This window comes from Trachemys scripta, chromosome 3 (assembly GCF_013100865.1).
Source record: "Trachemys scripta elegans isolate TJP31775 chromosome 3, CAS_Tse_1.0, whole genome shotgun sequence".
In the NCBI taxonomy this organism is placed as follows: domain Eukaryota; kingdom Metazoa; phylum Chordata; order Testudines; family Emydidae; genus Trachemys; species Trachemys scripta.
This window is the reverse complement of record NC_048300.1, coordinates 31,319,218-31,347,032: the sequence shown is the minus strand read 5'-3', so window position 1 is coordinate 31,347,032 and position 27,815 is coordinate 31,319,218. Positions and strand designations below refer to the sequence as shown.

The 27,815-nt window shown below is 39.1% G+C and overlaps 2 protein-coding genes across 8 annotated transcripts in view; one reads left to right on the top strand and one right to left on the bottom strand.

Moving 5' to 3' along the window:
* The window catches only part of ASB3 (ankyrin repeat and SOCS box containing 3), a 154,088-nt gene that overhangs the window by 9,312 nt on the left and 116,961 nt on the right, over positions 1-27,815 (top strand). The window lies entirely within an intron of this gene.
* On the bottom strand, positions 866-27,134 carry CHAC2 (ChaC glutathione specific gamma-glutamylcyclotransferase 2). 2 transcript variants are annotated; one of them, XM_034764381.1, is made up of 4 exons: positions 26,741-27,134; positions 16,821-16,863; positions 11,967-12,002; positions 866-4,557 (listed from the first exon to the last, which is right to left on the bottom strand). In XM_034764381.1, exons 1-4 carry the CDS (start codon positions 27,019-27,021, stop codon positions 4,174-4,176), a joined length of 744 nt encoding a protein of 247 aa, XP_034620272.1. In that variant the 5' UTR covers positions 27,022-27,134; the 3' UTR covers positions 866-4,173. The 2 variants fall into 2 exon arrangements, with proteins under 2 accessions (XP_034620272.1, XP_034620273.1); XM_034764382.1 differs by lacking the exon at positions 16,821-16,863 and having other exon boundaries at positions 867-4,557; positions 26,741-27,070.

Here is a 27,815-nt window from a genome sequence, read left to right as displayed (position 1 = left end):
ACTCTTTGCCATGATGCCTACAAAAAACCTGACAATGCTTAGGGCACTGGTGTTTTGAGACCACTAGGTATCATATCAATCAGTATTATCACACTGTTGCCTTGTAGTATTAATCGTTTGTCTCTTTTCTGCTTTCGTTGACTCCTAGGTGCTATGATAATACAGATAATTAGTAATAATAATGGTTCATATAAATAATTCCTACTATCCTCAAGGGGTGTGTGTTGTACTTGTGTGTGGAAGGCAATATGATCTTGAGTAAATGAAAGAACCTAATGACTTCACTGTCTCTTCAGTTATCTGCTCACCTAGCTTTTATCTGCTTTGTTTCCTGTTCATCTGCAGGAAATGTGAGGCAGGGAAGAAGTTGAAAGAAGAAAGCAAGAAAATGAATTTGTTATTAGGGAAGTATAAAGAATCTCATAACTGCAGATCTTTTCTGCTTTTTCGTATTTTTCCTCATAACAAGCAGGGCAGATTTACAAGTAAATTGGAGCAGAGTTTTCTGGTTTCTCTGACACCAGCAAAGGTAGATGTGAGGCACCTCTCTGTTAAAAATTAATAGTCTGAGAAGATGGAAAAAATATAATATTGCAGTTTCAGGTTAAAGATTTATATTGCATCGTCATCTAGTTCTGTAATTATACATTTTAATAACTGTCTTTATATCCAGTGGGGCATTTTTAGTGATCATGTTAAAGAATTTCAGGCATAGAAAAGGCTTACCCTTATATAACATGCTGCCTTCTAACTTTACTTCACTTTGCAGCACAAATAAAGGTGAGTTCTGTAGTCATTGCAGTTCCTGTGCTCATTTGAATTTTTACAAAATAACTTAAATTTATATAACACCTTTTATTTTAGAGCTCCCCAAGTACAATGCTAGGGGATGGTCTTGACCATCTCTTACAAAAGGACCATGCACATCAGATAAGACTGTTGTTCTACACAAACTGCACAGTATTTGTTTAATCAGTTTCACAGGGATGAAGGCTTTAGGTGACCATTTTGGGATTAGACCTTTATGCTGTCTCCTCAGTCATTGTTTTTGAAAGAAGTTTAGAGGTAGATTAGTGTTTTTTGTTTTGTTTTTGTTTTTTTAAATACATATTTAGGATAGGATTAGAATCTCTAACTTTGTCACAAAAATTAGACACAACATTAACCAAAAGGAAAAAATATCAAGCACATAATGTACAGAAGATGTATATAAAATAGCTTGTGGTAAAGAATTGAGCTGATTGCATATTCAGCTCCATGTAATGGACCTTGTTTTGAAAGCAATGGTGAGGCATAGCATTGAGAGTGTCTTCTTCCCTAAGTGTATTGTTTCTAACTCCCATGCAGCAAAGGGAAAAGAGAGCTTTAACTCCAGTGCTTTAACTAGTATGTTGACATTGATAATCTGACTGTTTTCTATGAACATAATAATACCTAGTTCTTATATGGCACATTCTATCAGCAGATCTCAAAATGCTTTACAAAAGGAAGTAAGTAGCATAACCAAAGCATTTATTGTCATAATATTCAGGTATTTTGAAAATGTCCCTCATAGTTGAGTCTGTTCTTAAATATGAAGGTAAAATTTCTGAAAATCTCTCTCCAACACCATTAAATAAATACGCGATGCATTTTATTGTACTGAAGTTATATGCACAAAATGGAATGTATCATTACAGGTATTATTGCAACTATTATGAATCTGGAAAAGAGATTGAACCAACAGTGTTTTGGAGATGAATAGAATTAAATTACCAAACTTAGAGCCATACAGAATCCCAATGCCCCGACACTAGTGCTTAAATAAGCATAATATTTAAGAGTATCATCATTGATGTGATTAGGGAGTTCTTGAACTGATAAAGGGGTTTATACACTTCCCCCACCCTCTCATGACAAACAAAAATAAGCCTTTGACTGAAGAGAGAAAAATTAATGAAAATGCATAGATTTCACAGCTCCATCTGATGTACGCTTTAAATTTACAACCGTGTATTCAAAGCCCAGGTATGCACAGGAAAGGAACTGCTGGCCTTTTTGAAAACAAAAATCAGTATCCCTTTGCAGAATTTACATAACATTTCTGGAACATTAAAGTATCCAATTAACATTTTGTGAGTATTTATTCTCCATGTCGAAGGGAATAATTTTTTTAAAGGATCTTGATACATTGATGTAGGTAAACTTTTTCAAACTTTGATGCCTAAAATCCTAAATCCATCTTCAGGCACCATAAGTGACTGGATTTTTCAGAGGCTCCCATTGGAGTTAGTGGAGATGCATCACCTTTTAAAATTTGGTCACTTTATTTAGGTGGCTAACATTAGCTACTGAAGTCTGAATATTCTGATCTTATACTTAGCCTTACTGTCCAGCTGAATTTACTGGGCCTGATTCTCAGCTCTGTTATTTCAATCTTGCATCAGTGAAACATAATGGAGAATAAAGACCTTTGAAACCAATAAGATCTATTTCTCATAAATTAGCAAAAAACTGAAGTATTAATGGGAGAATAGGTCCTCAGTATATATGATATGAGGCAAATCCCCTGTTCATCTGATTAGACTGGTCCATCAAGTTTGATATCTTATGTACTCCTAATATAGTAGAATTAAAGCATTAACCTCTACTTTTGTTCTCCTGTCATTAGTAGCTTTGAAAATTTAACAGGTAGACTTGTGCTTTCTAGATCCACATTCCTTTGATAGATGCCAGAAATATGGTGACTAAAATTTACAATCCTGGTCATAAATGCAAAAGCTTTGTTTCATGTTTTAAATCAACTGTTTGAATGTATTTTATGTACTGCAGCCTATTTATGTAAGTGTCTGACTTGAATGTCATTTTGTAACATTCAGTTTACAATTTGTTTTCTATAGGTGGAAAAGTATAAATTTATAGCAATCCGTCATTTTGAGGACTTGACTTTTTTTTGGCCAGCTACAAATATAAAACTGAAAGGAAAAGACTACCTGTGTGTACAAACATAAATCATGTAATGTTTGTGCTATTACTGATGGAAAATAAGACACATTTTCATGTGATTACTGAACATACATAAATACTCTTGCTGCATGATGTGATACTACAATACATTTCAAAGAGGACCTTTTATATCTTAAAATACAAAAATATGCTTTGTTAAAGGATTAAAGAAATAACTTAAACTCTGAGAAGCAAGAAAATTCATAGTTGGGACGGAAACTCCTTATGCCTCTGTATTGCAATAGTTAGGCCAAATTCTGCCCTCAAAAGTTTCAAAAATCCCCTTGATTTTCAGTGGGATTTATGCAGGCGTATGAAGGCAATCCGTGATTAAAGATGAGAGTTTCAGAACATTCTTGCTATATTGCGGATTCAAGTCATATCCTCAGTTGCTTTAACAGTTTAGGTTTATTTTTGTTTACAGTAATTTTAAAATAAAAGAAATGAGGCACTGATACGGTATGGCTTATTTGTGTCAGTGTACCGTATTTTTGTTTCTAAGGGTTTGACACCATGAATAACCTAATGCATCAAGGGAAAGAGTAATTTCTTTGATAACCCAACTGTTTGCCCATTGTGTCTAATGACAAACTGTGATATACCAAGCGTAAAACTATTGATTCACTGGAATAGCTTAGTTCTAATGGAGTTGAACCTTTATACGATAAATGTTTTGCCATGTACTTACTGTACATGTACAGTAGCTGCATTAAGGACCTAATCCTGCAGTCTTGACTGAGAGAACGACCACTTTAATGGGAACTTTGTCTGAGTGCAGGACTTGGTCCTAAAGGTAGTTTAAAGATAACTTTTTTTTTTTTTTTTTTTTTAGAACAACTTAAACCTGAAATCACTTTAAAAAAAAATTCCCCTCAAACAAAAAATAAAGGGCCAAAGTTGATTTTCTTCACATTTTGAAAACGAAAAATATGCTCTTTGGCTAAAATCTTGTATACCAAATTCAAACCTGAAACACCTCTGCCCCCCCATTGTTATAAACTCTTGAAAATATGGTTTTACAATGGACTCTTCTAGTGACCCTTAACTACAGTGTCTTGAATGTAACATTAAAATAAATAAGATAGTGTAGTACAGATAAACATGCCTCCAAATCATATACCCGTTGTGCAATGAAACCGTAATTCTGAAGATGAAAGGAGAAGCTTATTTGAAACTATTAAATGATTTTTATATGCAATTGAGGTTTTGGTTTCTTTCCAAGAGTTCCTTTACTAGTTTCTCTAGAGAGAAGAGATGCTCATCCACATCTTCTGGTACAAGATTCCTGATGGAATTGGCAAGTTCAAACAAGTATTCTGTGTTTCTTCCACTAGGACCAACTGCATTAAAAATCTGTTCAGCAATGTCTTCTAGGGGTGCTGGACCAAGATAGTTAGGATTATCACAAGTTCCAATATATAATAATACATTAAATGGTTTTATTGAGGGATCTTTTGGATAGAAAATGACAGTTGTAGTCCTGTAGCCTCCTTTCTCTCTGAAGTCGAGGTATGCCTTTACTTCAACTTCTTGTCCTGCAGGCAATCTGTAAGCAACACCCCATACACAACCCTGTTGAAGAACACAACCAGAAAGGTAAATCCAAGCACTGAAAGGATATTAGCAATAAACTTAATTTAAAACCTATTTTGTTGGTAGAGCCCTTTCTACAAATAGTTTTCTCCCCATCACCCTCTCCCTTCTTTATTTAGGAAAAGAGCTGAAATCAAAATGGTGGTTCTTTTTTAAGAGCTCTCAGTTGACGTTAATTATGCCAAATTCTTTCTGCACTCTATTACTGATATTGGGCTTAGTTTTAGAAATAAAGGAAATTTGGTACAATTTATTTCTGCTAACATTGTCTAGTTGTTGCATCTGAATTTAGAGCACTAAACACACAGTTTCATTTCTGTTAAATAATGTTTGCTAAAGCATCAGCAGGGGGAATACAAAATGAGTTTTCACAATCTCACAAAAATAGATTAAAAATAAATTCCTTAGATGGAGTGGCAGATTTAAAAGTAATTTTCATTAGATTATTCTTTTTAGGTATGTCAAGCTTCATTTCTAAAACCTTGAATATTGCTTTATTCTGAGACCTGTATTTTAAAGGATTTGTGTTTTAATTTATATGTACCACCAGTGTGTAGAATTCAAAGAGAGAAGGCTATCTTAAAGTTTAGGTTTTATTTTCTACTATTGGGGAAATTCTGCGCATGCACATAATTAATGAGCTGCACATATTTTTAATTTTTTGCACAGAAAAAAGCTTCTGCTGAAAAGTTGCTGCAGTTCCATCTTTTGCTTACCAGAGGGAGCTGTGGTGATAGAATTCAGCAGCTCCCAGCCAGTAGGGAAGAGAGAGCACCTTCTTCACAGCACTTGTAGGGCCAGGTCAGGAGACAGGGCTATGGGGAGGCAGACAGTGTGGGGTGACGGGGGTTCAGACAGGGACTCGTAAGGACTAGTCAGGGAGGACAGACTGGGGCAGGGGCTGAATGGGAATGGAGGCACAGGGCCACATGGTGACGGGGGTGTGGCTGAGTGGGGGCACGGAGACGCATGGGGAGGGGGCGTAGAGCCACATAGTGACAGGGTTTGCTGATCGGGGGCACAGAGACAGATGGGGAGCGGGTGCAGGGCCACAGGAGGTAGGGAGTGTGTCTGAGTAGGGGAGGAGGGACATATGTCTGATGAATGGGATAGGCTTGGGTCTGCATGGGGGAAGCTCCCTAACAGGTCCCTTCCCCCAAACAACCCATACTTCTCCCACCCACATCCAACAACTCTCCAAGTTCACACCCAGGCTCCTTTCCAGCAATTATTTCCTCTCCCTCAGCTCTTCCGTTACCCCTGACTCCCCCCAGCCTTTGCACTGCTTCTGGGGTGTGTGGGAAATATGGTTCTCTATTGTAGTTTTAAATGAATTATTACTCAGTGTATTAATATGCCTAGTGAAGCATCTATTTGTCAAAAAAAAATTCTGAATTTTTGTCGTCTGTATTGTTACAGACATACTTGCTGACAGGTATTTTGAAATAAATGATAAAAAAATAATTGAAACTGGTGTGATTATATTGTGTTATTTTGACAAATAAAATATGAAGAATTTTGCAGAATTTGAAAATATAGTGTGCAGAATTTAATTTTTTGGTGCAGAATTCCCCAGGAGTAATTTTCTCAGAACTAAACCCTATATATCAACCCTATATGCCAACAACACTGTTAGCAGAAATGGTATTAAAATATCTTTCAGAATCTGGATGTTTAGCTATGTGTCAGAGAGCTAGGTAGGAATTTTCGGAGGAAACGTTTTTTGGTCAGAAAATGCTGATTCATTAAAACCAAAACTTCTAGTGGAAATGTATCTTTTTCCAAAAAAAAAAAAAAAAAAAAAAGAGGGGGCCAAACAAAAAAACCTGAAGGTTGCGCAGGTCCAGGGTGTAATTTCTGGTCAAAGATAGAAACCTGAGCCTAGAACAGCCAACAGTTTCATGCTTGGGGCACTCACCTGAGATGTGGGAGACTCAAGTTCAAGTCCCTGGTTTGACTCAGGCAGAGTAGGGACTTGAACTTGGGTCTCCCTCATCCCAAGTGAGTGCCCGAACCACTAGGCACTTGTCTGTTTTGGGATAGTCTCTCTTTTTTGAAAAAAGAAAAAAAAAAAAAAAAAATGTTTTTTGAAAGGTCTAGGATTTGTTCCAGTGAGAAACAAAACCAAGGTTGAATCCTCAGTTCTTCACAAAACAGAATTCTTGTTTTCTGGCCAGCCCTAATGGTTTGTCTACAAAGCTACAATTCCAAGAGCTTTAATTTTATTTTGGCTTTGAGATAGTAATCTCTCCCTCCCTTTTATATTTTCAAACAAGAAGAGAAACCCTAGTGACTGATCCCAGTGAAATCTATATAAATACAGTGATCATGCCACCAGTGCTTAGCAGTGATTTTTAGATGAGGCCTTAATTTTTTGTTACATTCCCTGTCCAGCTGTCTTCTCCTGCAACTTTCCAGAAGGCAGAAAAAAGAAATGGTGATTTCTAGGATACCCATTAAGGCAATGATATTGTTTCTTACTAAAGGAAGTTACTTATTTTTTAATTAATTCAGAAATAGCCTCAAATTTAACCTGCCCTTCATAGGGCACTACAAGAGGAATCCATTGTTGACATGAAGTTGGTATAAAAATCCTTGGAAAGTTACTTATTTTGCAGTTAGACCATATTGTGTACAACAGATATTATTAAAAATACTTCAGTCAGAAAAAGCAACTACTACAGTGTGTGACGGTTACTTGTCATAATGAACTGTGTTTTATTTCCTTCCCCTGGGACTGCATCTGGTTCAACCATGCAGTCTCTGATGAACCAGAGGAAACTACTGTTTTCTGTTTTATCCCTTTCAGATGTAATAGTTTTATCTTTGGCCAGTACTACTTCAAATGGGTATGTCAGTACCAGTAACACACACCTCTCCCCAGATTCTTTTCTTATGTGGATAAGCTCTAAGAGTTTGGGTGCAGGAGAAATTTCTGTTTGCTTCTAGATGCAAGTCTCCTCTTGAGCTGTGGGCTTCCTCTATTGCTTATGCATACTGATGCTGAAACAATGAGAATAAGTCTTGTTGTTGCAGAAACTAGGATGTTATAATTCAACTGTTATGGGCAAAACAGTTCATGGGTTTGGTATTGGATCTAGAGGAGTACTGGCTCAGATGTCAAAAGGAGGAGGCAATATGACTGTTTCAAGGGAAGCGTTCTAGCTCCTACCCTGAGTTATTTTCCCTTTTTTAAAATAATTTTCAATGAATTACAAAGGGAGAGTTAAAAGCAGTTCTCCAAAACAACATTTTTAAATTCAGGTTACCTTTCCATCTTTCATTCACTTTTGTTTTAGCCATTTGCGCTCAATTTAATTACAAACAAACCAGCTGTTGAATCAGTTGATGGTCTGTCTATAATGTGTGATATTCTCAAAATAACTTAAGGTTGTATCTAGATCAAGATTTAAAAAAAAAAAATCTGGTGGTTTGCATTGGGACTCCTGCGATCACAAATAAGTTGGTTTAACAATACAAATACAGCAAAAACAAACATAACCATTCTTTGCTTATATGGGAGTGTGTGTATAACATAATGGTATCCAACAGTACTGTAGTGTGAAAAAAATTTACCAGAAAGATACAGAAAGTCACATTGACAGACACTGTACTGCATTGTGCTTGTTTTGTCAGCTACAAAAACAGTTGAAGTTTATGATTACGGTTACATTTACCTCTATTCATTGCTACCATTTCAGGGAAATGTCAATGTTACAAGTATTTTGCCTCACTGAATAATAATTAAAAGTACAGTGAATCTTCACTGTTACGTCAGGCATGAGCCCTGTTTAGACAAACTCCCTCCAAGGTGCCCAAGCCTCTGCACATTATGTACACTGGCTACACACCAGGCTCACCCTAGCCCAACTGATAACTAGGCTAGCATGTATGACCTAAAAAATGAAAACTACCTCAGCTCTTTGCAAGGAATTTATTTAAACGAGCTTCCTGCCTCTTCTCACACCACTGCTCACTAGCTTAGTGTCCTCCCTTTCCCAAATTCAGTTGTACTTGATAATCCCCCCATCCTCCCCAGTCTAAAATAAATGAAAATCCAGGATGTCTGATGGAATTTACCAGTGGACTGTTGTGGACCCCATGTCTAATAAGAGTGGAGTGGTGACTCCTACTATTTCTCCCTCTGCACACTGATTCTTATTTGGGTTTGTGGAAAATCTTAAGTTTAGACCTTGTTTCCCCTTCCTACTTTAGCATTGCTCTGGCTCCTCTAACGTTTCCTCTGTGACTGATTGACATTTATCAGGCAGCTAGGTAAGAATCTGCCTACCATCTCCATCCCCATCTAGCCTCTTGGGCCTTACCTACAGTCTCCATTTACATATTCAATTCATCCCTGGAGCCATATTTTTCCTGGCAGCAGTTCTAAAGCCAAAACCTGCATTATCATATCAGAGGGAAATCCCTATTGAAAAAGAAGTAGCCTTTGGGTTTACATAGCTTGGGAGGCTCGGGAAACTTTAGTGGGTCAGCAACCACAAACAATTTTAGGTTGAATAGAGCTGTTAGATGGGAGAAAAGTTTGGCAAACTCTACCTATTATTTAAATCTTCTTTTGAGATTTTGTTTCCATTCTAAGACCAGTGCTCTGATTTGGGTGTCTTGAAACGAAAACAAAGAGTTGTCATATAACGATTGCAAAAAAGTGTATGCAAGATCATCCACTAGTCTCAGGTCTTTGGACAGACTAAAATGGTTCCAAAATAGTCTGTAGACTGCTGATGCTCACTTCCAGATGGTTCACAATGGTGAAGCCTCTGTCAGTCTTCAAGCAGTAATGATTCATGCTAGGTATAGCTTACTGCCAGACTCTTGGTGCTTATGGAGGTGTTTTAAATGGCTGAACTTAAACACTCATGCACCTCTGCATCCTGCACAGATTAATGTTTTCTTGCGTGGAAGCTTCTTTGTAAATTTAACTGAAAGTTCTTGGAATGCATGAAAATGTAGCAAAGGCACAGAATGATAGTGTAAAGTGACCTGGACTAATTTGAGCAGGGGAGGCTGCAGGATGGGGGATGTTTTGTGCTAATAGATGTAAAATTTACCCCCAGAGAGAGGAAATGAACAGTAGAGTTACACAACTGGGGATGTGGTGGGTTTATAGATCCCTCATTACCTGTGAGAAAGTGACAGAGCAGTACTGGCCCAAGAAGGTCCTGCCCCTCAAGAGTTGCAGAAAATGCTCCAAATGGAGGATCTGCTTAAAGGGGACTCTTGCAGTCAAGGAGGGGCAGAGTGAAGAAGAGGCTGCCTGCAGGAAGGAAGCCAGTTCCTCTTTCGCCAATTCCTCTTCTGGGACAGGAATCCACAGGGGAAGGCTTGGACTGTGGGTAAGGCCCAAAAGGCTAGACCTCTTCCCTCCTCTCACCACCTTTTCCTCCCTCTTTGACAAAGGGGAATCATTGGACACTAGGAAGGGAGTTGGGAAGCCCCTACAGACTATATAGATAATTGAGACTGTTTGACCAATCTTCCACTGGGAGGGAAGCAGAGTGCTGGGACCTCACCCCAAACTGAGGAGAGAATAGGGGAGGTAGGAAATACTCCAGACCAGCTTTCCCTGCACCATCTCCCTAGCGGGGACTGAGATACTCCTCATGTCTTCCCCCTTGGCCCTCCCTCTCCACCAAGTCCAGGCCCCAGGTCCTCATCCCCTGCCTTCCTCCCCTTGTCTGACTGGGGGAACTTGAAGAAGGATGGGCTATAACTTAGCTGCCAGTCTCTGAGAGTGCCCCGCAAAGCCACACAAGGACTTTGGGTGCTGTTGAGCCATGGCCTGCCCTCTACTACAGGGGGACAATATGGTCTGCATCTCTGCAATAAACTTTATTTTGTGTTGTCTCATAATATTATCCTATTACATTGTTTGATTACAAGATGGTGTATTGCTTCAAGAAAAGGATGGGAGAGGATATGACCGCACAAGACTTGATGGGGGTGTTAGAACCTTTTAATTATGAAATAGCATGTACTCTGCCCAATTCTTTTCAACTGAGGGCCACAATGACAGCACCGTGCATCAGTTGAGAATTGTCTCTAACTCCATGTCAGACCTATTAGTTCCAAACTAAGGGACAGATTCTGTGATGTGCTGATATAGTTTGGTTGATATCAATGGGAGATGAGGACACTCAGTATCCTGCAGGAATGGGCTGTAGAAAAGGACTCCTGCCATAAATTTAAATCTGGAGGAGAGAAGGAAACACAGCCTCCCCTTAGAACACCCAGATTCATAATTCATGCACTGTATAAGTCTGAGAATGATCCATGCTAGACAATTTGCATTAAGGTCATGTGTATGAAAGGATAAACGAATAGCACTCAATGATTAATATGGTTTCATATTGCAGTTAACACAAATGGCTTGAATACATACAAACCAACTATATGAACTATACACCTTATAAAGATGACATGCTAAAAGGGGCTAAATAAATCTAGTCCTGCTACCTAAGAGTACAGTCCTGTTGCCCTAGCTCATGTGGGTAGTCCGACTGGGAGTCATGGGAACCCTTCAGTGGATGGATTAATGGTGAGCAAGAATATCGGACTAGGCCATAATAAAGCAGTTGCATGTAAAATCATGTTTCCTTGTCACAATCTGACAAGGGAGGGGGTTTGCCCAGATATCTGATCTTGTCTCCCCCAAAATAATAAATACTTCTTGCTCTTTTATAAATCTGAAAAAAATGGAGATTTTCTTTTACATGGACAGATTTAATGCGCAATTCTGCCGTTCTTCCATGTGTTTTACTCTGCAAATATTACAATGGGACTTTTCATGGAAAAAGGGCTTGCCCATCTGTAGTAAGACTTGCAGAATCAGGCCTCTAACCATTCCCAAAAAGGAGTTTTTGTTTAAGATCACAATATTCATCAGTTCATCTTCGAATCAAAGAGTTTAAGCAAGAGTTACTGTGGCTTAATCTTGACACAGGTCAGATTGTATTTTAGGGAAGCTATTTTATGGGATGTTCCATCAGAACACTGTCTCAAACTAGTAATAGCGTTCAGGTTGTATAAATTTGACAGTAGCAAAACTCTGTTTGTTTAATCAAGGCAGTTAATTTGAGTATTCAGGAAGATGCTTAAAACTCTGCCTTCAATAATCATAAAGCCAAAGCACTTTTAGTTGCTTTTAGACTAAATAGCTAAACTAGATCAGTTAAAAGCCATTATATGTACAATTTTGTATAATATTCAGATTTTAAGAACATGTTCTGAAAGGAAGAAAAAAATCAGTTATTTATCTACACACTAAAAAGATAAGAAAATGCAGATTCATAGAGACCTTAAGTTCTGAATGTAGTAGGACATTCTATAGGCTTAGAATAAATATTACGTACAAAAAAGAAGTACTATACCTCAGGATCTTCAACAAGAGTCACAACTCTTCCAGGCTAAAATGAAAAGAAAGATTGCTAGTTCAGTGAAAAGCTTTTTTTGTCAAATCATTAGCAAAAGTGAACAGTAAAAAGAAAAAAAAAATTTATTTTAAATGGACAGAGAACCAAAGAAACTCATTGAAGTCTATCCCTTTAGATGACTGGAACTCCAGCGTGTGCATGTGTGTACACACCCCTCTAACACGAATTCTGATATAAAGCAGTGCTCCGGGGGGGTGCGGAGCTGCGCACTCCGGCAGATCAAAGCAAGTTTGATATAATGCAGTTTCATCTATAACGTGGTAAGATTTTTTGGCTCCCCAGGACAGTGTTATATCGAGGTAGTGTGTGTGTGTGTGTGTTGAGATCTGTATTAGATAAAGTTAAGGTTGTTGTAGACAAACAATTTTGAGTTCCTTACTTTTGAGAGTACTGTTTAGAGCAACTCCTGCTGCCTTTAAGACGACAATGGCAATCTTGACTTCACTGTAGAATTGCGCTCTTACTGCTTTTCCAAAAAACTGTATGTAAGACATTCTCAGTCTCTTAGATTTTAGTCTGAATTTATATATGCTGCCAGATCAAGTCTGTGAGAAACTAATATGTAATGCCTTTCCCACACATCAATTTTCAATAAGGGTTTATGCCAATAAATTACTTAACTATGGTATAAAGAATTAAATTAACTGGTTTATGAAAACTTCTATTGTTGATTTCTGCTTATTTTTGTCATCTTACCATTTTCCAGCAACAAACAAAACAAAAAAACCAACAAACCATGTCCCAATAAGAACACATTCTGGGTACATGAGATTGCAATGAAGTACATACCCTTTGGGTGCTGAAATCACTCACTCCTGCCTCATAATGGATTTAATGCATGTTTGTGTTTGTTAATCACATCCCGTTTTCTAATATTTTCAGATTTTTTATTTGCACGACTTGCATTTGCCCCTTCAGTTACCAAACAGTCCAGGGGGAAAAGACACAAAATAAGTTAAAACTTTAAATTCAGTGGTAGGCCATAAAGATGAAGAGTGAGTTTCTGATATTTCCAGTAAGCGTGAATGATGGCGCCAAATTGTACATTCACTTAAATACTTGTCATTCCCACTGATGTTCATGGGAGCTGTGACATATATCTGAAAGCAGATTTTGGCCTTAATGGTTTATAGTACCAGAGGAGTTCTTATCCAGGGAGAGGATAAGGATAACCAGTTCCTACTGGAGTTTTTGCAGTAACATCAGTCTAAGACGTTATACTTAAACTCCAGCCTTTATCTGACAGTGCCTCTCTCTGGAGGGTGCAGGTTTTTAGGCAGACATCTTTATTGCATTGAAGTCAATGGGAAGTCACACGTGCATCTAGGAGTAGAGTTTCTCTGTTGTAAGTTGGCCCTAAAATAAAATTTAACTCAACAGGGATGAGCTCTGACCTGTCCTTAGGAGTGTATATTGTTAAAAGGGGGAAAACATGAATTCATCTGGTTTATGCCAACTAGCTAACAGAGAGAAAATTAGTAGAATTGAAAGTATATAACTTTGCTCCTGTACCAATACATTTACATATAATGTAGTGCGCAGACTTTGAACATGTAAAGAGCCTAGCTTGTATAGGCCAAAGCAAGATAATCAGACTTCTGGCTGACAGTCCTTGATTCTTTCTCAGAAAAAGTTGACGTTACTTTTTACGTGTACTGTAATATCTCAACTCTGATTGCTTTCTGTTCTGGGGAAGATTGTTTAATCTATTTTTTTTAAAAAATACTGTAGTACTAAAAAGCTGTTCCTATTTAACACCATCACACTCTGGAGTTAGACAAAAACAAGAAACAAACAACAATAACTTAAAGTCCAACAGGTCCATTCCTTCCTTCCTCCTAATTTGACTTTCTTTTTGGCAATGTGCCATGTGACTCTTTTTAGCAAAATTCATTAGTAGCATTCACTTCTGCTTCAATTCATTACTTTAACATATTTGAATCCTTTGGGTAATCTCCTAGTCCAAACGTTGGGTTTTTCTTTTTCTTTCATCTTTAAGTATATCTGACAGAAGTCCACTTCTTCCATGATGATTGAGAACCACAAAATCTCTTCCCCTTCAAGTCCTCATTCAAAGTGTTTAATACTCAAAGTTGTGTCAATGCTTCAGTTTGGTAGCAGTGAATGCTCTGTATCCAAACAAACAGAAGCTAGACTTCTCAGTATTAATTTATCATAATTTTCTCTTCTTGTTTGTCTAGTGATCAAGTTTTCCATTACTTCTGAAATCACAGGGATAGAGGACTTTCATTAAGGGTGCCACCAAACACTAATTCATCAATGAGTGGTAGCGGATTTCAGTGATATGTAAGGGTAGCCCTAATAAAATAACAAAAGGATATTTGACTAGCATATCTTTTATTTGTTCAGTTTCTTCTGTCAATATTTTTTTTGAATGAGTGGGCACCCCAGATATTGGAGGTAGGGAAACCTACCCCTCCACCCCCATGTCAGTGGAGGTATTAGATATATTTTTATTTTCACTGTTTTAAGATGCAACTGATACAAATAAAAAACCCACACCAGGTTTTGTATTAAACAACAATTAAGTTATGCTGTACAAATAGTCTTATAACAATATTTTCTGTTATTTCTGCTGAGTTCTGTGTGTCTGCCTTTCTCTCTTTCTTTTCCTAAAAGTATACTTGTATACAGCGTCTGTTACATTTAAAATTCTGTCTGTATGAGAGTTCATTTTTCTCTGTCATACTTTTCCCAAAGCTGAGTTCAGGTTTTGTTTGTTTTCTTTATGCCTATTCAGTCTGAGAATGCTGAACTATGTAGTGTTGAGTTTAATCCGCAAATATTGAGACAATGGTAGAGGACTGTTATACAAAAATTAAAAACAAATGTAATTCAAAACCTATATATTTTGAATATCTTCAAAAGCTGAGAGTTTTTTAAAACCTACTCCTCCCATATTTTTTTAAACTCCGTATTCTTGAGTTCAGATTATAAATTTCTCTGTGTAGGATTATAAGAGACATTAAAGAGCTAAATTCCCTGTATGTTTTATTCTAAATTTCTAAAGTTTTACTGACCCCAGTTGGATAGATGGACTTTGGGATACGTAGCTGTGGCCAGATGTCTCTTAGATTCTGGACATGCTACTGTTTTCAATCCAGTGTTTTCGTACTTCTTGGTGGTCAATCTATAATAGTTTTCTGCTCATGTGCCCAGTAGTGTGTTAGGGCCAGATTCTGCCATTCACTTGCTCTATGGAGTGCCCTAGGTCTCTTGTAGGAATCACAAGGACTTCTGAAGGTATAAAGCACTATTCAACATGAGTAAGAGTGGAAGAATCTGTCCCCTTGTTTAGCAATTTCTGATTTAGCCAAAGTATACAGGCAAACAGACTAAGATCTTTACTTGCTAGTTGAATAAAAAAAAATTGGCCTATGTGATGGGCATGCTACTGGTTCCCTTCCAAGCTTGGGAATGATAGCTATTGCAAACTTTCATATAGAGGGATGGTTTTTAACTACCCTTTTAATGCCACATTAAACACAGGAGGGGGCCTACCAATTTCTTTAAAATGTATATTAACAATCTGTATGGACCAAAGGTTTGCCATTTTTCATACAGTTATGATTATATATGACTCTTTTTCTCTGAGAGATTGTTCATATGTCTGTCTAAAAATAATTCTGGAAGTTTTGCTTTATTCACGTGTATTTTTTAAAAAAATGGTTCTCTTATGTAAAGGTGGCTCGCCAGGGTAAGCACCAATCGGCCGAATCTGCCACGTCAGCAGGTAAATAAAACTGGCCCGGCCCGCCAGCGTGCTTAGCCTGGCGAGCCACGTGCCGAACATTGCCGACCCCTGTTTTAAATGGTAGATTAAATGATTTTGGATGGGAAACAATTATCTCTTCTGTATTCCTAACTGTATCTAGTTTGTATTCTTTTCTGTTTTTTCTATCCAACAGCTTATCTCATTTCCTTTTTTTGTATACCTGAGCGATCACATTTTCAGCACCTCAGTTTCCATATATGTTGCTTTGTGGATCTATCAAGATAGACAAATAGCAAACTGGAACCTCTTTTTTAGTCCATGCAGTAGTGCTTTGAGTATGTCAGTTTATTAAGCTTCGGCAGAGAAGCATAAATGGAAACAGGTACTAAAATGCATGCCCACTCATCCTGATGCATACTCTTCAGGAAGGAAAGTGATAGCAGAGGAATGAGTTCTAAAGGCGGTGCAGAATATTTTAATTGTTGTGTAGAGTGCCTATCTTACATAAAACTACCCATGACTGACCACATTAAATACTTACTTATGGTCCCTATATTGATGTAAACAATCAGTCAGAAATAAGAAAGTTACAGTAAAAGCTGTGTTATCTGGCCCTGTACCAACTGGAAAACTCTATAAACCAGAATTTCTAATCTTCATAGAAAGTCTGTCTTATATAGTCTGGTTCGTGTGGGTCCAGCAGGCTCCCTACGGCTCCCTAGAAGTGGTGACATATTCCTGCTGCTCCTAGGCGGAGGAACAGCCACAAGGGGTTCAGAGTGAGGGAGGAGGCTTGGGGCAGAGGCGCGGGAGGGGGCTCGGGGTGCCAGATCCGGGGGGTGCTCACCTTGGGCGGCTCCCCACAAGCGGCGACCTGTCCCGGCTGCTCGTAGGCGGAGGCGAGGCAGGCAGCTCTGCGCACTGCCTTCGCCTGCAGGTGCCCCGCCTCAACCTCCTCCCGTGCCCCAACTCGCAGCCCCTCCTGCACCAAAACTCCCTCCCAGAGCCCACACCCAAATTTCCTCCCTCTTAGTTAACCGGCATTTTTCACTTACCAGCACCCCAATTCCCCCAACATGATGGATAAAACAGCTTTTACTGTAAAAAGAATGAGAAACCATATATGTAAATGTCTTATGTTATACCCTGAAGCTTATTAGATGAGGGCAAACTTAAAGTGAACTTCAGAGTCAGGTTCCTTCAACTGAGAAAGTTCTGCCACTGCTCCTATGGAGTAAGTCTCCAGGAAGACACAGGAATCTCCTAGCTGATCTTAGTGGCTGCAACAGGGTGTAGTTTGGAGATGGCCTTTCATAACCAGATTCTAAACCATTCACAGCTTTAAGGGCCTCTTCACTTCTGAGAGAAATTCCAGTGCAAATACTAAAGGCCATATGTTTGAGCCCACCTCACTCCAGGTGTACAGCCATGTTCTGCACTAGCTGGAGTTTCCAGGTAAATCTGAAGGGTAATCCCATGCATAGCAGTCCTTGGCCTGGAAGTGACAAGAGGCATGGATGACAACAGTGAGGTCTGCAGTGAAGTGGCCAGTTACCAGGGCGAATAAATAAATAAATAAATACATCTGTTTTTTTTATTTAAATCAGATTTTTTTGATAAAACACTTTTTGAGGAAAAAACCTATCTAAAGATAGTTTAAGATATCTTTCAGCTATAATGTATCTCATCATGGAATAGGGATTTTAAATTCTAATTCTATAGTATGAGACAATATATTCATGTAATGTTTAAGAAAAGTTTTGTAAATGACTTCCAATAGTTCATGGATTAGGGACCCAATCTTATGGGGTTCCACTGGCTTCTGTATAGAATATTTAGGTTAATCTTTCTATCTACCCAATGGGACTCAGTGCTCAGTCTAGAAGATACCATCAGAGATGCTTAGTTTTGCAGTTCTCAAACTGTGAATTTGTGTCTCCAGAGGTAACATGCTTGTAAACAGCAAAAATGGTTTTAAATAAATAAATAATATATAGAGGTGAGAAATAACAGACTTCAACTCTATTGTCCCTCTGCAAATTTGTATACACAATCAATCCCTTACCTCTCTTTAAAAGTGCAAAGTTTCAAAAAGTTCAATAAATAGAAGATTGTTGGGAGCAGAATAGATCTGGATAAGGAGAAGAAGTCTGGAGATAAATGTGAGAAGCAAGGGACATGTGCTTGTTTTCTTAAAATATTATAGGTTTGCTGTTGAAGAAAAAAATCCAGAATACTGATAATTTTTTTTAAAATTAAAAAATAAGAAGTCTGATTCTCTTCCCCCACATGCCAACTGTTAGGTCAGATCTTGGTCTTTTTATATTCTGTAGATCAGAATAAGCTGGAGCATTTAACCTAGGTCTGAATTTTGCCACAAACTCCCAAAAGATGGACACTCGACATTCCTAGATGGGAATCCTGCCCACAAACTACCAAGATTCTACCTTCCACCCGTATGTTTGGTTAGCTGCCCAACAACTGGTTGATCAGTCCCAATCAGGCACAACACAAAAGGTGCTGTAGTGCTACAACAGTGCTGCACAATATGCATCTCTATAATCTTTGAATGTTTATGGCTCAAAAGTCAAATGGAAGAACAGGAGTACTTGTGACACCTTAGAGACTAACAAATTTATTTGAGCATAAGCTTTCGTGGACTACAGCCCACTTCTTCGGATGCATATAGAATGGAACATATATTGAGGAGATATATATACACACATACAGAGAGCATAAACAGGTGGGAGTTGTCTTACCAACTCTGAGAGGCCAATTAANTTTTTCTCTTAATTAATTGGCCTCTCAGAGTTGGTAAGACAACTCCCACCTGTTTATGCTCTCTGTATGTGTGTATATATATCTCCTCAATATATGTTCCATTCTATATGCATCCGAAGAAGTGGGCTGTAGTCCATGAAAGCTTATGCTCTAATAAATTTGTTAGTCTCTAAGGTGCCACAAGTACTCCTGTTCTTCTTTTTGCAGATACAGACTAACACGGCTGCTACTCTGAAACAAGTCAAATGGAGTATTTGATCAGTGGAAAAGATGACATTTGTCTGTAGACCTTTGATGGTGCTTAATCCCACATACTTTAGTTAGCATACTGAATCCTTGTATCACATATGCATTGCAACTATGAGCACACTATGCAGTTCATGAAGACAGTCTGCCAGATAATCACACCCTCTGGAACATGAGAATTTTACAGATAAGAAAACTGAGGCACAAAGATAACAGCAAGTCTGTGGCAGAGCTAGAAGTAGATCCCTTGACTCCCAAGCTTGCACTTTCAACCCCTAGACAATATTTATTGTTAAACATGCTTAGTGTAATTTCTGTGGTCTTTAACAAAGGCATGGAGAAAGAAGTTATTTCATGTTCCACCGTAGGATAGCAAGTATTCAAATTCCATGCTTTGGATACTCTATTAGTAGCATTGAATTTTGTGTATTATCTCATGAAAGATAGGCCTTGAAGCAGCTGAGGCAGAAAACAGCTGTGTTTCCATCTAACCTAGTCTTCAACTAAGTGTCTGATGTGTTACCAGGTTATAAAGGCATTCCAAAGATTCCAGTGATAAACCACAGTGACCATACTTAATATTTATAACCCTATGACCTTAAAAATAATATATACTTTTATGTGAATAAGGCTTATAAAAATAACTTTTAGAGTGTGTGTACAGGGGGAAATACTTTACAAATTGTTGATACACTGCAAAAGCATAACTCACACTGTGTTTGAGGATTCAGTAATTCCCCAGAAAAAAAAAAAAAAAAAAAAAGACGTTAACTCCTCTGCAAGGCCCTAAGTAATCTTGGCTCTGACCTGCAATTTCTTTTACCCTTCTCCCATTCCTTTCACCCCTACAGCTTCCTTCATTTCCTTTTTTCCAGCTTGACTGCATACTTCCAGCTACCCTGCCTCTTATACGTCAAATGTCTTCCTGCCTAGTTTGCACATAACCTACCAGCTATTTTTCAGTGACAAGGAACATGTTTTTAATTGGTTTAAAGAGTGCCATGAAAATTGCTGCAAGATACTATTTTTCATAACTTTAAGTGTTTTCTGAATTTTACACAAATAACTGACATTTCTGTTTTCACAAAAAAAATTTATACATTCATCTCTCTTTCTGGGGAAGGATATGATGTAGCAAACCACTGTCTTGTTTTCTGGTGCAGAAGTACTTAATCAAATGTCAGTGAACATCACATTAATGCCTGCTAATGTACTGGCCACTCTCATGTAAGACTCTCAGACTAATCAAATCAGCATTGTAAAATATAATGGCGCTAGTCTACTTAATGCAATGTGTTTTGCAAGAAGGTATTAATAGTAATTTACATTTTTAAATTTGCGTTCATGCGCAGTGTTAACAAGAAGAACAGGAGTACTTGTGGCACCTTAGAGACTAACAAATTTATTTGAGCATAAGCTTTCATGGGCTACAGCCCACTTTTTTGGATGCATATTCGTTGTGTTAACAAGGAATATATTTCTAATGTAGCATCCTACGTATTATATATTATGGCAGTAATAGCAAGCATTGCATTTTTAACTATTGTTTAACTACATTATTACAATAATGTAAGTTGAGCAGTTAAAGTATGAATACAAGGTCATCATTATGTTAAGCTGAGTTTTGTACAAAAAAAGCTTGCAGTCATTGTTGTACATAAAAATGCTCATTATGTCGTCTTTGTTGTACTGACTATGGAATGTTGTAGCAGCAAGTATTTTCAGTAGGTTTTTCAACTTGTAGGCTGGTATTTCACTGCTATACTTTGAAATGGGATAATAGTGTTGAAGGATTGGTTTCACCTGCAATTTATGCACTGTGAATAAATCTGTCCCTGGTGTAATTCCTTGGATTTTAATTCAGTGGCGGGCAACCTGCGGACCGTCAGGGTAATCCACTGGCGGGCCGCGAGACAGTGTTTACATTGACTGTCCACAGGCATGGCTGCCCACAGCTCCCAGTGGCCGCAGGTTGCCCACCATTGTTTTAATGGGTTAATGGGTTCACACCAGAGATAAACTGACCCAGTGTAAGGGACACTCCTGACTCTGCATTTGCTTAGTGTATGTTAAAAATAAAGTTGTAACATCTTGTATTAGCAGCAGAGTGGCTTTCAGAGCAGTAATAAAGTCACACAGAGGGCGCTGTGATACACTTGTGTAGTAGGTTGCTGGTTGCAAGTGATAAAACTTCAGAACTAATTATAAAACCTAGATAATGTATATTGTGTATTAGCTCAGTTTTATAATCAACCACAGACTACAGTGTCATCAATCTGACAAGCTAACAATCAAAGAAATTCAGATTGACTTTACATTCTTAACTCATTTTTTTCTTTAAAGCACCAGCTCATTTAGGGTTAGATTATGCTTCTAGATCCAGCCTTGAGTCAGTGTGTAATCTGCTTTGCCCCAGTAGTAGTCATAGGAGGCATGGTGTCTCAGAGACTCTCCCCTAAGGAACAGTTCCCCTGGTGCTCCCTTCTTGTGCAGGAAAACAAGTGAGAGAGGAATCTGCCATAGCCCTTTTACAGGATTCTTCATGCACACCCACTAGAAAAGGGGTAGACAACTTATGGCACGTGTGCCAAAGGTGGGACGCGAGTTGATTTTCAGTGGCACTCACACTGCCCCAGGTCCTGGCCACTGGTTCGGGGAGCTCTGCATTTTAATTTAATTTTAAATGAAGCTTCTTAAACATTTTAAAAACTTCATTTACTTCACATACAACACTAGTTTAGTTATATATTATAGACTTATAGAAAGAGCCCTTCTAAAAACGTTAAAATGTATTACTGGCATGCGAAACCTTAAATTAGAGTGAATAAATGAAGACTCAGCACACCACTTCTGAAAGGTTGCCGACCCCTGCGTGACTAGAACCCACTTCGCACACTCCTCTGCACAACCATGGTAGATCAGGGCACAATCTAGTCCATAGTAAATTACAGCTATGACTTCTTTAAAGTTGCCCTGCAAAACAAAGAAATTGGGCATGTGCTGTTTTTGCTGCTTTATGGTGTATAAAGGAGGTCCAAAAGGGTTTCTCTCTGTGTCGTTTTACATTAAAAGATCTTGTCAGTCCTGGAAAATGCTTGTCTTCTATATATGAGGGAAATTTTACAGAAAATCCCACCTGTGTTAGCATCAGTTCAGCTGCATAAGCATTATCAAAACTATGAGTGCTAAACACAAAAGTTTCAGCAATTTAATTATGTTGGTATAATTAAAGAAGTACAAACCCAGTAACATGGACACAATTATACTGATATAACAATCTTTTTCTCGTATAGCTTATTCCAGTAGAGGAAGGGGAATAAAGCCATATCAGTAAAAGGCACATTTATACCACTAAAAGTGCATCCACATTTGGGGAGATGTACCAGTATAACTATTCCAGTAAAGAATTACAGCCATAACCAAAATAGTTATATGGGTACAAAATCTCTATGTAGACCAGGCCTAAGAGGTCTTCCAGCAAATGCAGGGAAGATTGTACTTGATATTTCCTGTAGCTCCGTTTGTAGGTCTGTATTGGCATTCCAGAAGTTCATCCTGAGTTGATAAGGGTCCTAGAAATCTGAAAAAGCTCTTCAGAAATAAAATATGGATCATTATTTTGCTGTTTAATGATGGGATTGTCTGGGTGTTCAAAAAAAAAAAAGACATAAAAATGTTGTATAAATTAATTACTGCTGATTCATGTTTGCATGAACCTATGCATCCTCCTTTTGAAAATGCAGCATTTCCTTTTCAATTAGTATAATTCTTACATCTTCATTGGAGCTGCTCTCTTTCAAAGTCAGACTCCAGTTTTAGCTTGGAGTTGCCAATGATGTGTAAATGAGGTGACTGCTTTGGGGGGGGAAAACCTCAATGAACAACAGAAAAGTATATTTGAATTAAATAAAATTAGCATTTACCATTTTTCTTTCATAAAGTAGGGAAACTTACTTGAATATTTGGCCCATTTTCATATACGAGGTCCAGTATGTTAATGATTAGTTAAGTATTTCTGATGACTAAATCATTAGCTACATATGCAGCTGTAAATAAAATAGCCCTGCCCCATCAATGTCATTCCCCTAATTTGCTGGATGTTTCTGTAACCTATTGTTTCCTTAGCATTTGTTGAGCTATTTAGAATTATATAAGGGTGATAGCTCTTGTGCAGAGCGATGCAGGATTTTAAAATGCAGTAAAAATATATTATGCTCCTTCCTGGGGCTTGAAAAATATACCTGTCCACAGGAAATTGGAAAGGATGCTTACAACTGGAAATTGTTTTAGACTTCATAATCCTGTGTTTTTTTTTTAATCTGGTATTAAAAAAAATAAATAGGATAAAATCTCTCCTCTTAGTTTTATTAAAAGGCTAAAATTTATAAAGCTCACGCAGAAGGAAGTAGTTTCCGCACATCTCTGCTTTGCTTTAGTGTCCTATTTATAGATTCATACTTCCTGCTTTTAAGATTCAACAAAAATGAGATTTATTTTCTCCTAGCTATTTTGCTAGATGCACATTATCATTTGGGATATGTTTCTTGCTGCCATTACTGTCTTAGAAGTCTTGCATTGCTTAAAAGATGTCTTATAATGTGAAAGTCTACCATTTAGCTACAAAAATGGACTTTAAGACAGTAAGGATCTCTGAACTATAAGAAGCAGTTAGCACCTAGTACATGTTGTCATCCTACAATCATAAATTGAATGTCACACCTGAAATGGTCACTTCCTAATACTTATGAAAGGAAACTATTTTGAAGCAGAAGGCATGACTTATTCTTAGGATGTATTTGGTTGTGTGTGCAAGGTAGATAGGTTTTCATAAGTTTTGAAAAAGTGCTGATAGGATCAGTATAAACACAATAAAAATTAATAACATCAGCCTCCACTAGGTACTCCCATTTTAAGTGATCACTTAAATTATTTCCTTGCACTTCTACCTTAAGTTAAAATAAGTTTCTCCCTACATGTTAGCGCAATGCCCAACACAATGGGACCTCATTCTCCTCTGGGATCTTCGGGTGTTACCACCATATAACAAAAAATGTTGATAATAATCAATTTGCATTGGTCTCTATGTTGGCTTACGATAAACTTAATTATATAAACAGATCAAATTCAAATATATTTGTCTCAAACTTAGTACTATCACCCTGGTCTTCTTTTCCCTCCTCCATTTTGTTTTTGTTGCATCTTGTCCCTACTTATACCCAGTTCCTGGAACTGCATCCGTGTAGATGGATGCCACCGAAGTCAGTGAGGCTCCACATAGGCACAGGGGAATCCATCTATACTGAGGCAGTTGCAGATAGGGATCTTAGACTATAAGCTCCAAGGGGCAGCAACTGTTTTAAGAGTATGTTTGTACAATGCTCAGGATGGTGAGGCCCTGGTCCTAACTGGGGCCTCCGGGCACTAATACTTTAATATAAAAATTAATACAAGTATAAGAAATGCACTGAATTTCAGTGTGTTGTTAAAATGATATAGAACGTAGGTTTCTCCAGGGAATAGTGTGTGCTGCCCACACTGATGGCAGTGGTGATGGTAATGGGATGGTTTACACAAGTGGTGAGCCAGTGTAATTGAATCCACATGTAATAGGAAAATATTAATTTTGGAGCTTTGCCAGCTTTCTTTAGAAGCCCTTTTCACATTGTGAAGTCCTTCAGCTACTCTGATACTACTCAGATTTAGAAGTGGATCAAGGAAGAATCAATTTACTTATTTCATGCCAAATGGCAAATAGTATTTGTATATAGTATTTTGGATCAGTAATTCCATTGGTAATTGCATCAGTGCTTGAGGTGAGAAATGAACTTCAGTTGAAAGCAGCAGAATGGATTTAGTTTGGGAGGTTACAAAACTAGCACTACAAGATCTGAGGCTTGGTCTACGCTACCAATTTATGTTGGTATAACTAGTCCACACCCCTGAGCAACACAGTTATACCAACCTAACTCCCTGGTGTAGATAGCACTATGTCGATGGGGGAAAGGTAGAGTACGTACGCCAGTGGGAGAAGCTCTCCAGTCAGTGTAGGTAGCGTCTTCAATAAGCGCTATAGCTGTGCCAGTGCAGCGCTGTATATAAGTGTAGACAAGCCCTAAGTATTGTATTGGAAATATAGGGGCATTTTCTAGTTTTGGAAGGCTGCATATGCAGCACTTCTTTGGAAGTTATGTGTATGTCTCCAAAGCCCTGACATAGCTGGTGTGGCTTTGGGATTTCTGAGGTATAACTATTACTGTAGCACAAGATTTCTCTTAATACAAAATCAGAACCAATCATTTAAAATTTCTAGCTATGCAGATGATCATAACACTGTACTTTTAATCATATGAATATTGAAGCTGTTTTTGGCAATTATTCACAAATTACACAAATAAAGGAATACTGTGCTTCTTTGAACAATGCCATAAGAGTGAACCCATTTTACTTTTCAAAAGTTTACTTTTGTATTTCAATAGACTAACAAAATAGAGAGCTTGTACATTTATTACACTGCTCCCTTACCTCCTTCCTTCTTTAAAGGGATACTGCCAACTCAATTTTTTGAAATTAAGCAATTAAACAAAAAATCCAGTTTTTAAAGCATTATTTTAATATATTCTGAAATTCTTTTAAAAACATTCCTTTAAAAATAGTGTTTCAACTCCTGTTTCAGATTATAGAAGGATCTTTTTAGCAAGGTTGAAACTGACTGAGGCCCCAAATATGCAAACACCAAGCGATTCCGTGAGAAGTCCCATGTAAATCAAAAGGACTTAAAAATACAAGTAACTACTTACTTGTAAATGTTGGCAAGATTGAACCCCAAGATTGAACTCTGTCTTGCAAGCTGTTTCTGCCCCCCGTGCCAAAGCAGACCTCCATTGTGTTCGGGGTTGTTGCTCTGCATAGTGTATACCCGGCAGATCAGCTTTTGTTAGATTGGGGCCTTAATGACTATAGGGGGAAAGGGTGAAACTAACTGCACAGAATGCTGACAAATACACAAAATAAACAGGGGGAGGGAGGAGGGAATAGAGATGTTATTTGTTCTGTTAGTGTCTAACAGAAAGCTATTAGTTGTTACATGCAACTAATAGTAGGTACAAAATGTTCAGACCAGTGTGATTCTCCAGCTGATAGTGCAAAAGATTACCCAGTAACTTTGATCATGAAGATGATGTAGGAAGGTAAAAGGGGTGGTGGTTTGTATAAATGTAGGGGTGGAGGATTGTAAGGCTATATATGTGAAATTGATATTAAATATGATGCATTTGGAAGGCAGGGGAAAGATAGTTTTAAAACTATGAAGTTTTGAAATGATGTGAGTGTGTAGTAGAATGGAGATGGAACCTGGGTGAGAGGAGTTTGATTGCGTGTGTGAATGGGACCTGCTTGTACATGAGAGAATAGTCGAACTGTGGAAGTGTCCTTTGGTGCAGAGAGGACTTAAGGTGTGTGTAAGGAGGACCTGTGTGCCTGTAAGGGGGGGGGGGGGATTGGTTGGGGGGTATGGGGGGGGGGTGGGGGGTGTGGGGAGCTGCATGCAGGAATTGTGTGTATGGGGTGTATTCTAGTGGGGGAGAATGCCTGAACTGAACGTAGGGATCGTTGGGAGGAGTGGAGGCAAAGGTTGGGGATCTCTATATATGGAGGTGAGCTGAAGAGCGTCCCGTACCTGTATTGGGGGTATGTGGAGGGGTTCCGCTATGGGATTTGGGTTAATTTCTGTATAAACTCATCGGGTTTAGCTCAGTGCTCCTTGCTTTGGATGGGACGCTGGTCAGCATAGCGTTCCCCCCTCCGCAGCAGATTAAATCTCTAGAACGGGGAGAACGAATAGCAGCTGCCATCGGCACTTCCCCTCTCCTGCCCCCTGGGGGCGGATGATGGGTGCTTCCCTCCCCGGTCGGGGCACCGGCAGGACACGCTCCCTGCTCCCAGCGCTCACCTTGCCTGGCACCCCGCGGTGGTCGGTGCTGCCCTGCCAGAACCTCCTGCTGTAGCCCGTGATGTACCCGACCATCTTGTCCTCGTAGGGGAAATCCACCTTCCAGATGAGGGAGCCGTAACCGAACACCCACATGGTTCTCGCCCTGCCTGCGTCCCGCCGGCCGGCAGCCGCCCCTGCCGGTCTCTGCTGCGCTTTCCCCGGAATAAGGGCAGAGCGGCCCCGGAGCGCTGCGTGTCGCACAGCGCCGCCTGCAAAGCACCATGGGGCTTGTAGTGCATGGGGCCCCTGGGCGCCTCTCCCCGGCCGGTGTCCCTGCCCTGTCCCGCCCCCGCGCGGGCGTTCGCCCCTCCGCGCTCACTCCCGGAGCTGAGGCCATGGGCAGAGGCCACGCCACTCGCAGCCTGGTGATGCTGAAATGGACTACAACTCCCAGCGTCCCTCTGGATGCCTAGGGCACCCCTCCCCGCGCTTCAAAGGGGCGGGGCGGGAGTGGAGAAAGTGGACAGGCTGGCTCTGCAGGGTACTCTGCCGGCCGGGGTGCTAGCGCTGGCCCTGGGCGAGCCTCGCCTGGCTGCGCCAGCCGCTGTCTGTCTCTGGCGTGCGGCTCTAGGGCGGGGTTCGCGAATGACGAGGCAATGCAGTGGGTTCCCTACAGATCTTTTTTTGACGCCTACATGTAAGACCGGTGTTTTCTCGGTTGTAGGATATATGGCATAATAAGTTACTAAGTAAGGGATTTCACGGGTCTTCAGTCTGCCCCTCTGCGGGACTCCTTGGGAGGCCCTGGATCTTGGTACCCATTTAAAGCCTGCCTTTCCTCTGTTTTGCTGTAGAGAATGTTACTAACACATACATCCAGGGGTGCAGTAGTTGGGATTTCTTGGGTAGTCAATTACTTTTTGTCAAGGTCTGAATTTCTTGGTCAAGGTATGGTCGAGGTCCATACTCCAGAGAACATCATAAAAACCAACAATGATGGTAATAAGTAATACAAAGATGTTGGGGTCCATTCAAAAGTGCCTGCTGGTCCAGCTTTGGCCCTCAGTCTGTCTGTTGACTACCCTGCTTTAAC

Excerpts from the sequence above, each read along its gene's own strand:
- CHAC2 (XM_034764381.1), bottom strand. The coding sequence starts at position 27,021 with ATGCACTACAAGCCCCATGGTGCTTTGCAGGCGGCGCTGTGCGACACG. Across the intron at positions 16,864-26,740 it reads ACCGCGGGGTGCCAGGCAAG|TAAAAGCTGTTTTATCCATC; the intron begins GTGAGCGCTGGG and ends TTCTTTTTACAG. Across the intron at positions 4,558-11,966 it reads CTCTTGTTGAAGATCCTGAG|GGTTGTGTATGGGGTGTTGC; the intron begins GTATAGTACTTC and ends GTTCTTCAACAG.